Source organism: Peromyscus leucopus, unplaced genomic scaffold, assembly GCF_004664715.2.
Source record: "Peromyscus leucopus breed LL Stock unplaced genomic scaffold, UCI_PerLeu_2.1 scaffold_250, whole genome shotgun sequence".
In the NCBI taxonomy this organism is placed as follows: Eukaryota; Metazoa; Chordata; class Mammalia; order Rodentia; family Cricetidae; genus Peromyscus; species Peromyscus leucopus.
Window position 1 is genome coordinate 1 of NW_023505124.1, and position 12,241 is coordinate 12,241.

At 52.8% G+C, this 12,241-nt stretch overlaps 2 protein-coding genes across 2 annotated transcripts; one reads left to right on the top strand and one right to left on the bottom strand.

The window, feature by feature from the left end:
* Positions 1 to 4: 4 nt before the first annotated feature.
* Positions 5 to 5,727, top strand: LOC119087197 (unconventional myosin-Ig; the record flags this gene model as incomplete). Its single annotated transcript, XM_037201890.1, has 9 exons — positions 5 to 52; positions 645 to 811; positions 1,240 to 1,447; positions 1,982 to 2,205; positions 2,856 to 3,000; positions 4,066 to 4,170; positions 4,386 to 4,499; positions 5,205 to 5,359; positions 5,434 to 5,727. Coding segments are annotated over 9 exons (1,323 nt in total), but the record flags the coding sequence as incomplete, so codon positions are not given.
* Positions 5,728 to 10,065: 4,338 nt separating this feature from the next.
* Positions 10,066 to 11,530, bottom strand: LOC114694086 (transcription initiation factor TFIID subunit 10-like). Its single transcript, XM_037201889.1, has one exon. It carries the CDS (start codon positions 10,805 to 10,807, stop codon positions 10,115 to 10,117), a length of 693 nt encoding a protein of 230 aa, XP_037057784.1. The 5' UTR covers positions 10,808 to 11,530; the 3' UTR covers positions 10,066 to 10,114.
* Between the last annotated feature and the right edge of the window lie 711 nt (positions 11,531 to 12,241).

Below are 12,241 nucleotides of genomic sequence, written 5' to 3' on the forward strand. Positions count from 1 at the left end.
CACACTCTTTAAGAACTCCATGGTTTCCCTAGTGGAGAACTTGGCTTCCAAGGTATTACCTTTCAAATCCTTCTCTGTGCCTTGGGTACACATCATGGAGGCACGGGCATTTTTATTCTGTCTCCTTGAACCCTGTCTGCCCCGCTAGGGACCTGAGCTATAGCAGAGGTTAGATATGGGACTCAGAGGTCAGACTTGAACAATCGCTGAACACAGGGCAGACTTTGGAACCAGTAAATCTCTAGCCCACTGCCTCCTGGGTAAGAGGGTCTGAGAGCCACCCAGACAGGAAATTGGCACTAGCTTTCTTGGAGAGCTTCAAGTCAAAAGTCAGAGGAGCGACTGGGAGGAGGGTATGGAAGAATGTGTTAACAGAACATCCAGAAATGGTAGCCTCTCTGGGAAGAAGGGAGGAAGGAGAGGTAGAAGAGCTCCTTCCTCCTTCCTGGACTGAAACCTACTAGCTCTGGGCTCTGGTTAGGCTCCAGGCCAGGGTGAGGCTCTGGGTCCCTTGTTCTACTGTGATTTTACTTGTCCCAGATCTGCTAATCCAGGCTCTTGTGGGCCAGAGAAACCCTGGCTTCTTGGAGCAGGACACAGAGAAACGGCTAGCTTGGGCCCCTAAGTGTCCTCTGTCCCTCCAGGAGCCCTTCTACGTCCGTTGCATCAAACCCAACGAAGACAAGGTGGCTGGGCGGCTCGATGAAGCCCACTGTCGACACCAGGTCGCATACCTGGGGCTACTGGAGAATGTGAGGGTCCGCAGGGCTGGCTTTGCCTCCCGCCAGCCCTACCCTCGATTCCTGCTCAGGTACAAGCTCCCACCCCCATCACAATGTGAGCCGTGGACTCTGTGTGGAATCTGGTGGGCAGAAGCAGAGGGACCCTAAATAATGTCTTAAATGATAAGGCAAGTTGGAGCCAGTGTACCTCTGACCCCAAGACACCAAAATGTCTGTGAGAAAATCTGGGGAAGATTGTGTGTGTGTGTGTGTGTGTGTGTGTGTGTGTGTGTGTGTGTGTGAACATCTGTCTATGTGCCAAGCCATATGTGGGGACACATGTAACAAGCTTAGGAAAAAACTGGTGGTGAGGGCATGCCCAGTGTCATAGTCCCAGAAGCATACTGTCAAGATTCCAGCCCTGGGGATTCCTAGTACCCCTACATTCTTCCCAGGGCTGGTCAGAGACGGGGACCCATGTGTACTGCCTGATGTCAGTACCCATCTTCCTATTCAGGTACAAGATGACCTGTGAGTACACGTGGCCCAACCACCTGCTGGGCTCTGACAGGGAGGCTGTGAGCGCCCTTCTGGAGCAGCATGGGCTGCAAGGCGACGTGGCCTTTGGCCACAGCAAGCTGTTCATCCGATCCCCAAGGACGCTAGTCACTCTGGAGCAGAGCCGAGCTCGCCTCATTCCCATCATTGTGTTATTGCTGCAGAAGGTGCGAGGAGGGGGTGCTGGGGGGACACCCCCCAAGGTGGGCATGGGTGTCCACACAGATCTGCAGAATGTGCTTCACCCATTCCACGCCTGATGGTGTTCCCGATATTTTCCAAGCTATGTGTGGGCCCCTGGCTGCCTTCCCTGTAGGGTGTTCGATCTGAGTTCTGATGGTCACATTCTGGGGATGTCCCTCTGTCTCTGGGAGCCACGGAGAAAGCATGTCCATCTCCTCTCTCCTCTCTCCCACACAAGCTTTCTGCCTAGGGAGTCTCGGGGTGCCAACTTACAAGGTGTGGTACAGAGGAGCTGCTCTTTGCTGAGAGCCTGCAGAGCCTTGAGCAGGGCTTGTCTACCCTCGAGGACCACACGCCCACCCAAGAGCAAGCCTCCAGATAGAATTGGCTCCCAAGGGCAGGAGGCATGGTCAACCTTCTCGGAGACAAGCCAGGGGTGCGCAGGAACGACTGGGGGGCCACACTTAGAATGAGTGCTTGGGAGTGACCCCGTGTTCTATCCCATGTGTTCCATCTAGGCATGGCGGGGCACCCTGGCTAGGTGGCGCTGCCGGCGACTAAGGGCCATCTACACCATCATGCGCTGGTTCCGGAGGCACAAGGTGCGCGCTCACCTGGTGGAGCTGCAGAGGCGGTTCCAGGCTGCCCGGCAACCCCCGCTCTACGGCCGCGACCTGGTGTGGCCACCCCCTCCCGCCGTGTTACAGCCCTTCCAGGACACGTGCCACGTTCTCTTCAGCAGGTACCATCCCCAGCCCTCCGCGTGATTTCCCGGACGGCTGGTATCCTCTGACTCCTTGAACCTGACTGGGAGACACATCCCCACCCCCTTTAATCAGCAGGAAGATAGGGCTGAGTGCTAGGAACTGGCCATCACTGTACCATGACTGTCCTGGTCCAGGGCCATGGCCTTCTCGGGGGAAGCTAGCTAGCTAGGCTGGGGAATGGGGACGCCATGTTGGCATGGACCTTGAAGTCTGAGTAGTTCTCCAGAAGGACACAAAGCAAGTGCCAGAACATGGGGTGCTGAATGGTTGTGGCTTTGGAGGCTGTCTCCTAGGGACACACATTGGGTACAAAGGCCAAGGCCAGAGAGGTAGACAGGGATTGGGACCCAAGGGGAAGTCAACATCAGATTAAGAAATGGCTCTTTGGCTGAGCGGTGGTGGCTCACGCCTTTAATCCCAGCAGTCGGGAGGCAGAGCCAGGCAGATCTCTGTAAGTTTGAGGCCAACCTGGTCTACAGAGTGAGTTCCAGGACAGGCACCAAAACTACACGGAAAAACCAAAAATAAAATTTAAAAAAAGAAAGAAAGAAAAGAAATGACTCTTTGGGGGAGGGGCTGGAGAAGCTATGAACACAGGTATCTTCTGATCCTTGTCCTCTTCAAGGTGGCGGGCCCGGCAGTTAGTGAAGAACATCCCTCCTTCAGACATGACCCAGATCAAGGCCAAGGTGGCCGCTATGGGGGCCTTGCAAGGATTGCGTCAGGACTGGGGCTGCCAACGGGCCTGGGCCCGAGACTACCTGTCCTCTGTGAGTATCGGTCAGGTCCGGGGCATTGGGTGCTCAGAAATGGCGCTGCAGTGGGTCTTCCCAGCTATTCTGTCCATCCTGGGGTTGCCTGGCCTGTTGAACCCTCTCCTCGGCCCTGCTCTAAAGGTTCATGCTTGAGGTTTTGGGATTTTTCAACCATTCCCGATCCTGGACTCTGCTGAGCAGCCCTGACCCCTGAGAGTCCCATGTCCTCAGGTATAGCTGTCCCTTCATAGTCTCAGATACAGTACCCATTCAGGCATAAGCACACACTTGTGTGTGCACACACATTCTCACACACATCACACTTACCGATATTTCTGTTGCCATGGCTCCCTTCGCCTTCTCCTGACTATTATAAAGTTGCTGTCTCTCCTGGCTTACCTTCTGTTGCTGTGATAAATACTGTGACCAAAAACAACTTGGGGAGAAAGAGTTCATTTCAGTTTCCAGAGTACAGTGAGTCATCCAGGGAAGTCAAGGCGGGAACTGAAGCAGAAACCGCGAGGGAACGTTGCTTCCTGGCTCACTCTCCTTGGCTTGCTCAGCTATCATTTAGGGAGCCCAGGCCCATCTGCCTAGGGATGACGCCACCCACAGTGGCCAGGGCCCTCTTACATCAGTAAGCAATCAAGAAAATACCACATAGACATGCCGCAGGCCAATCTGGGGGAGGCAGTTCCTCATTGAGGTTCCCTCTTCTCAGGGGTGTCAAGCTGACTGATACGATGACACTGTCCCTGGGCCTGGTCCCCAGGGTACTTCTGTGTGGTTGGATGAGACACGCAACCCATTCATGCCTTCTGGAGTCTTTCTCTAGAACTACACATATAGTCAGGCCAGCTAGGCTAGTGTACAGGAAAAGGAGGCCATTAGACTCTAACAGCAAAGTCCTGTGCCCTCTGCTCTCAAAGAACCCATGTGCTCAGCCGCTGATGTACACGGCCTTGACTGAGGTTCACCAAGGCGAAGAAGGACAGTTGTGGTATTCTGCTGAGAGTTTCTGTCAGTCAAGCATGCTTCCAGACCCCATCCCAAACACCTCTTTCCATCATCTGTCCTCAGGGCACTGACAACCCCACAGCTTCCCATCTGTTTGCTGAGCAGCTAAAGGCACTTCGGGAGAAGGATGGCTTCGGAGCGGTGCTTTTTTCCAGCCATGTGCGCAAGGTCGGTACTTGGCCTGGAGGTCACGGTGGACAAAGACTGGAGGGACTCGGGAGACCTGAGGCAGCCTCAGCCCAGCTCCGGTTACTTCTGACATTTAGAAACCATCATCCTTGGTCAGTCAGTGAGGAAAGGTCATAGAGAGGGAGGAAGCTGGGGTGGCTGGGCCTGGAGAAGGCTGGGCGGTACCAGCCTGGGCCCAGCCAGCTCTTCTGCAGGTGAATCGCTTCCGCAAGAGCCGGGACCGGGCCCTCCTCCTCACAGACCGGCATCTCTACAAGCTGGAGCCTGGACGACAGTACCGGGTGATGCGGGCTGTGCCCCTGGATGCGGTGAGCACTGTAGACATTCTGCACCTCTTATAGAGTGTCTGTGAGGACCCTGGGCTGGGAGCCTTACCTCGCCATCTCCATTGTTTACCTCTGATGGATAATCCAGATCATCCTCAGCCAGTGGGGGGCAGCACTCCTCTGAAAACCCGCATAGCGGCTTTCTTTCTCAAGTGCCCCGGCTCCCCCACCTCATACTTTCATGCTCTAACCAAATGGCCTCTCTCTGCCTTTGCTGTCTTAGGGGATCTCCTGCCTGTGTAGATCTGAGCCCTCACCAAAGCTTTTAGCCACCTCCTCTGGGACCTGTCCCTTCTTCTGCCTGGCCCTATGGCTACTTGGTCCTGTGCATGGCAGCTTTGTTCCCAAGAATCTTCTTTCTCAGAGGACAAGGAGCAGCCTGGGACAAGGATCAGCCTGTGTTACCTCTGGGTCTCCCAACCCCAGTGACTCCGTTGCTAAGAGAGTCAAAGGACCCCTGGTGTCACTCTGTGTGACACAGTAGCGATATCCCATTGCATGCCGTCATGCCAACCCTCCCCTCTGTCAGCAGGGATCAGAGAGGGGAGGTAGGGATGGCAGAGGGGTGGCTGGACCCTGGAGTGGGCACACTGCCGAGGGCAGGGCTTCCGAGGTGGGGCTCAGGAAAGTCCTCCTGTAAGGAAGTGGTTGGCTTGATGTGACCCTGACCCCAAGCTGTTTGCTCAGGTGACAGGGCTGAGTGTGACCAGTGGACGAGACCAGCTGGTGGTGGTGCATGCCCAAGGCTATGATGATCTTGTAGTGTGTCTACACCGTTCCCAGCCACCGCTGGACAATCGCATTGGGGAGCTGGTGGGCATGCTGGCTGCACACTGCCAAGGGTGAGTCCCAGGTCATTTTGGGAAGTGGGCGTACAGAGCTCCGCCACCCTGACCCTCTGCTCTTCCTGCTACAGGGAGGGACGAACCCTGGAGGTCCGGGTCTCTGACTGCATCCCACTCAGCCAGCGTGGTACCCGGCGCCTCATCTCTGTGGAGCCCAGGCCAGAGCAGCCTGAGCCAGATTTCCGATGCAGCCGCAGCGCCTTCACCCTCCTCTGGCCAAGCCGCTGAGCAAGCCAAAGCCAGTCCAGCTTGGCTTCCACACAGTTCTAAAAACACCTGGCCTTGCCTTGGCCACACGAGAGGCCAGGACGTGTCCACCCCTGCCTGGAACATCACACAATAAAGATGCTATATTTGTGCCTAGTGTGGCTACCACTGCCTTGGCCAATGTTTACCCGGTATTCGCTGCTCATCCACAGTGGTCCCACATAAACTAAAGCAGGAGGCCCGAGGACCCGGTCTGAAGTGGGTGATAAGACCCCAGATGTCAGAGCCCCAAGCCAGAGACAGGCTACATTTAGGCTACATTTAGAGCCCATGGTTTGAGGGAAGTGCGCTCCATAAACATGCTTCCCTGGACACCCAAGGCAGCTCCCATGGTCTCCAGGCTTTATTCCTCTGCAGCCCTATCTCTCTCCTTCCTTACCCATTGGGATTATGGCCCTTGGTGCTCCAGGGCAGGACAGAGCAGCCCTGAGGTCTTACAGGGTGAGCTGCTGGACAACCATGACCCAGCTGCTAACTGTCCAGGTTGGGTGTTGGGCAATAGTATAACATCTGAAGTGACAGGATCTCTTCCGGGCGAGCTATTGGAGAACGGAGCTTAGCAGCCAGGATCCCCTTCACTGGAAAGTAATGCTGCATCTGGATTTATGGGTCAGCCATTAAAGGAGGGCAGGGTAGACACACTTCCATGTCTCCAGTCAGCTAAGCACATCTCCAGCCTTGTTCCTGCTCCTGCTAGGCCTTCAGTGGCCCTCAGACCCTTCAACCCCCTTCAGCTCTCCTCAGCGCCTCAGCCCTTCAGCTCCCTACAGCGCCCCCAGTCCTTTGGTATCCTACAGTCTTTCAGAGCTCTTCTATTTTCTTTTCTTTGTTTTTTGGCAAGGTAGTCCATATCCGTGTGGAACTTTATAGCCCAGACCAGCCTCAGATTCACGACAGTACTCTTCCCAAGTGTGGGCATTATAGGCAAGCACCACCTCACCATCAGTATCTCATCCCTTTAGGTCCTTAGTCCCACAGATCCTCAGATCCCCAGCCCCTTAGCCCCTCAGACTCTTGGACTATAGCTCCATAGACTCCCAGTTATTGGTGAAATTATTAAGGCCACTCCACATAGTTAAAAGGGAGGTTTATTTTGTGGGGTAGCTTACAAGTGAATGGATAGTTTACAGAGTCTGGAAAAGGTGTAGCACAGTCCGGCGGTATTCTCTGGAGAACTCTGCTCAGTTTACCTCCAGCGTCCAGGGTCCTGGAACCAAGAGGGCCAGCGCATCCAGATCTCGGGTCTTCAGGGTCCTCCCTTGGCCCCGCCTTGTAGGTGTGACAGTTACCAAAGCCTCAGTGGGGGTTGGAACTTCCAGATCAAAGCTGGAATGGCTACCCACTACACCCAGTCTCTCAGACCCATGGCCCCCAGATCTACAGACCCACAGACCCTGAGACCCTTATACACTTAGCCCCTTAGCCCTATATTCTGAGACCATCCAACCCTCAACTCTGCAAACCTCATTCCCATAGCCCCTCAGGTCCACAGACCTACAGATCCTCGGCCCCTGTGCTGGCTAGTTTTTGTCAACATGACGCAAACCAGAGTAATACAAGAAGAGGGAAACTCGACGGAGGAATTACCTCCATCAGCCTGGCCTTTGGGCATGTCTGTGGGGCATTTCTTAACTAACGATTGAGGTGAGTGGGCCTGGCCCACTGGGGGCGGTGCCGGCCCCTGAGCAGGTGGTCCTGGGTTGTGTGAGAAGGCAAACTGAACAAGTTCCGGAAGCAAGCCAAATAGCAGCCCTCCTCTGTGGTGCCTGCTTCGGTTCCTGCCTCCAGGTTCCTGCCTCTACTCTCCTGCCTGGGCTTTCCTTACAGTATAGGGTGTAAGGCAAACAAAGCATTTCTTCCCCTAAGTTGCTTTGGGTCATGGTATTTATCACAACAACGGAAAGCTAACTAAGACAGCCCCACCAGTCCCCCAAGTCTTCAGCCTCTCAGTCCCTCCCTCAGACTCTGCAAGCCTCTCAGCCGCTCAGTCGGCATCCTCTTCTCAAAGTATGAGCCCAAGGGTCTCAGCTCAGGCCATCCATACCTCAAGCCCCCTCTTTGTTTTATATTTATTTGTTTGTTTGTGGAGACAGGGTCTCGCTGTGTAGTTCTGGCTGGCCCGGAACTCACAAACCCTTTCATTTTATTTACTGCTGTGTATATATGTGTAGGGGCAAGGTCCATATGCACTCATGCCATAGCATGTGTATGGACATCAGAGGATTTAGAAGTCTGTTTCCTTGGGGGGTGGAGGGCGGCGGCACACGCCTTTAATCCCAGCACTCGGGAGGCAGAGCCAGGTGGATCTCTGTGAGTTCAAGGCCAACCTGGTCTACCGAGTGAGATCCAGGACAGGTACCAAAACTACACAGAGACACTACTCTGTCTCAAAAAACAAACAAACAAAAAAAAAACAAAAAAATTGAAACTTCAAGAAGTCTGTTTCCTAACTTCCACTCTAGGATCCAGGCAAACTCAGGAGGTCAAGCTTGCATGGATGTTCACCAGGCTGGCCTGAACTCACAGAGATCCACCTGCCACTGACCCCCAAGTGCTGAGATTAAAGGTGTGCACCACCACGCCTCGCTCCTTTTTGTGTCGCTCCTTTTTGTGTCGGGGCCTTGTTAAACCGCTCGGGCTGGCCTCGAGTTTACAGTGGTCCTGTTTCAGCCTTCCAGGTTGCTGGGATTATATGCACCATCACATTCTCTTCTTTTCTGGGGCCATAAATCAGGAAGAAGGAGTTTGTCCTTTGATGTCATTTTATTGTGGAGGCCAGCATCTATGACCATGACCTTTGGCTAAGGCATGAAGTCTCAGAACTGTCTAGTCTAGTCTCTCAATTCTCCAAGGCTTTCTCAGGCCATACGGCCAGGCATCTGCAGGTGCTACTAGTCTGAGTGACGCCCTCCCCCCCACAAGCCCCAAGAGTTCACCACATACCCAACCTCTAGGTCTGTGGCAGCCTCCAGACAAGCCTGCTTGTCCCTTACAAATCAACTAGACAGAAAGGGTACCTTTTAAGAAATATTTTTTTGAGACAGGATCTCACAATGTAGCTGTGACCGGCCTGGAACTTGCTATGTAGACCAGGTTGGTCTCAAACTCACAGAGATCTGCAGGCCTCTTCTGTCTACCAACTGCTGAAGTTAAAGGTGTGTGCCAACACTCTCAGCAAAAGATTTTATCTTTAAAATTATGTGCATGTGTATATTTGTGTGGGCCTATGAATAAAGGCCATTTCATTTTCCCCAAATGAATAGGTTTCTTTCCTCTCTTTAAAAATTTTCTGTGTGAAACTGGAGGTGGTGGCGCACGCCTTTAATCCCAGCACTCAGGAGAAGGAGCCAGGCGGATCTCTGTGAGTTCAAGGCCAGCCTGGTCTACAGAGTGAGTTCCAGGAAAGGCACCAAAGCTACACAGAGAAACCCTGTCTCGAAAAACAAAATAATAATAATAATTTTTTTTTTCTGTGTGTGTTTATGCCATGTGTATGCCTGGTGTCTGTGGAGGCCAGAAGAGGGTGTCCGTACCCTAGAGCTGGGATTTTAGGTTCTTGTGAACTGCCTGACGTGGGTGCTGGGACCCAAGCTCTGGGCCTCTGCACCTGCTTCACCTCTTAACTGCTGAGCCCTCTCTCCAGCCCCAAGACTTTCTTTTGAGACAGTCTCAGGTTGTGCAGGCGGGCCTTGAACTCCCTACATAGCTGAGGATGACCATGAACTGCTGATCCTCCTGTCCGTACCTCCAGTGTTAGGACTGTAGGTGAGCAACACACACCTGGTTCGTACGTGTGTTGTACAGGACCGCAAACCCAGGGCTTCATGCAGGCTAGCCCAGCATTCTACCAAGTGTGCTACATCCCTGTCCCCAAAGGGTACCTTTCAGTCGCCAGGTCCCAAACAGTCCTAGTCATTGTCTCCTGTTCTTTGTGAATTACCTCGTCAGAGAGTGGGTCGTACCTGCTCACTTTGATCCAAATCTCCAGCTTTTATACTCTGGGAGATTCTAGAGCAGCCGTTCTCAATTTGTGAGTCCCCACGCCTTTAGATCACATATCAGATACCTTGCATATCAGCTATTTACATTACCATTCATAACAGTAGCAAACTTTTTTTTTTTTTTTTTTTTTTTTTTTTGGTTATTCGAGACAGGGTTTCTCTGTGTAGCTTTGTGCCTTTCCTGGAACTCACTTTGTAGACCAGGCTGGCCTCGAACTCACAAAGATCCGCCTGCCTCTGCCTCCCGAGTGCTGGGATTAGAGGCGTGCGCCATCACCGCCCGGCGCAAACTTATTATTATTATTTTGCCTTTTACTTCATTACGTGATTTCCTGTCGTAACTTTTAAATTCTTTTAATTATCCCTCTGGTAAATAAAAAGGCTTTTCTTTCTTTCTTTTTTTCCACAATAAACTTTATTATAAAAACAGGCTGGTGTGGGGACAGAGGAAAAGACAAAGACAAATAGGTTTGGGTTGGGTGGCTCACGTGAAGTAAGGTGGCTTCTTCACGTCGATACCATATTCTCTGAGGGCAGGGGTCAAGTCCTCCACGGTAAGGGTGTACTTGCGGTCCTTCCTCTTGCTCGGGGAGCTGCCAGAGGCGGTGGACTTCATTTTGCAGTGCTGTAGGGCATCGTTGGCAATATCTGAGATGAACTTCTGGGCAGCGAGTGAGATGAGCCGGATTATGCGTGGGTCTGAAGCTTCAAAGCCAGCACGGTTCAGGTAATAACCAGTCACTGCATCCGGGATCGTCGGAGTGTAATCCTCCAGCTGCATCAAAAAGTCCACCAGAGGCGTGCTGGAGACGACGGGCTTCACTTCTCGGTTGTTCTTGCTCGGCAGGGCATAAACCCCCTTAGACATTGCCCCTTCCGGGTGAGACCTGTTGCCCGCTGCCACCGAGGCCTGCACACGCCGCCTCTTCGCAGGCTCCCTGGCCCCCGCCGCCATGGGGCCGGTGGTGGCGGCTCCAGCCCCGGGTCCTCCTGTGGTCCCCGCAGGGCTGGCCTTGCTCTCCGAGGCAGTGTTGGTGGGCAGCACGGCAGAAGCCAATACCAGGGGTGCCCGACCCGCGACCGAGGCGGCACATGCTGCTGCCGCCTCGGGGTCCTCGCCGGAGCGGCTGCAGCTCTTGGTGCTGGTGGGAGAGGCGGTGAACCAGGCTTTTGACATTTTTGACAAGCCTTCCCAAGATCAGATCCTCTGTCGAAAATCCCTTTGAGGCAGGGCGGTGGGGCAGCACTCCTTTAATCCCAGCAGTCCGGAGGCAGAGGCAGGAGGATCTCTGAGTTTGAGGCCAGCCTGTTAAGACTGGCTAGCCTGGATGAGATGGGGCGTCCTGATGGTGGCGAATGACTTGTCTGATCTGGACACTGGTTACAGGTCTTCCAGTCCCAGCAGGGGTAAGACAGTCACTTCAGGTTCCAATGCTCACAGTGTCTTGCCTAGCCATTCTGACCTTTATATCCACGTCCCCCTGGCTTTCCCTTTGGAGCCCCACCTCTTAGACACAAGCTGCCACCTGATTGGATGAGGAAGTTCTCATCCATTTAATCGGAGCCCCGCCTCTTAGACACAAGCTGCCACCTGATTGGATGAGGAAGTTCTCATCCATTTAATCGGAGCCCCGCCTCTTAGACACAAGCTGCCACCTGATTGGATGAGGAAGTTCTCACCCATTTAATCTAACTACTTGGGATTTTGCATCAGTAATTTGAGTGAATCAGACCTTACTTTGGTAATGGATGAAATCTGAGATAATCGTCCACGTCCCAGGTTCATCCATAATACCCTCCTCAGACTCTGAGCTCTGGGATTCATTGTCTTATTTACATTATTACTTTGGTAGATTTTTTTTTTTCCAGTGAATGACTCACACTATACCTTAGGCCCATCTGGAACTCTTTTTTTTTTTTTTTTTTTTTTTTGGTTTTTCGAGAGAGGGTTTCTTTGCGTAGCTTTGTGCCTTTCCTGGAGCTCACTTGGTAGCCCAGGCTGGCCTCGAACTCACAGAGATCCGCCTGCCTCTGCCTCCCGAGTGCTGGGATTAAAGGCGTGCGCCACCACCGCCCGGCAACCATCTGGAACTCTTACTGTACTCTGAGCCTACCTGTGTGGGTCTCAGTAATCCTCCAGTCTCAGTAGACCATATGTAATAAGGTATGTCGAGATTGATTAGATTTCCATGCAGAATAGAGAATGAATTGAGACCACTTTGAAGACAACGTCCCAAATGCAGAGTCATTGTACAAACACAAAGGCTTGCTTCTCTGTGGTGATATTGTGTTCCCCCAAATATTGTGCACCCTAATAAACTTATCTGGGATCAGAGAACAGCCACTAGATAGACATAGAGGCCAGAAAATGGTGGCACACACACCTTTAATCCTTGCATTCCTAAGGCAGAGATCCACCCGGATCTCTGTGAGTTCAAGGCCACACTGGAAACAGCCAGGCATGGTGACTCACGCCTTTAATCCCTGGAAGTGGTGACAAAAAGCAGAAAGGTATACAAGGTGTGAGGACCAGGAACTAGAAGCTTTTAGCCTGATGAAGCTGTTAGGCTTTTGAGCAGCACTCAGCTGAGATTCATTCGGATGAGGACAC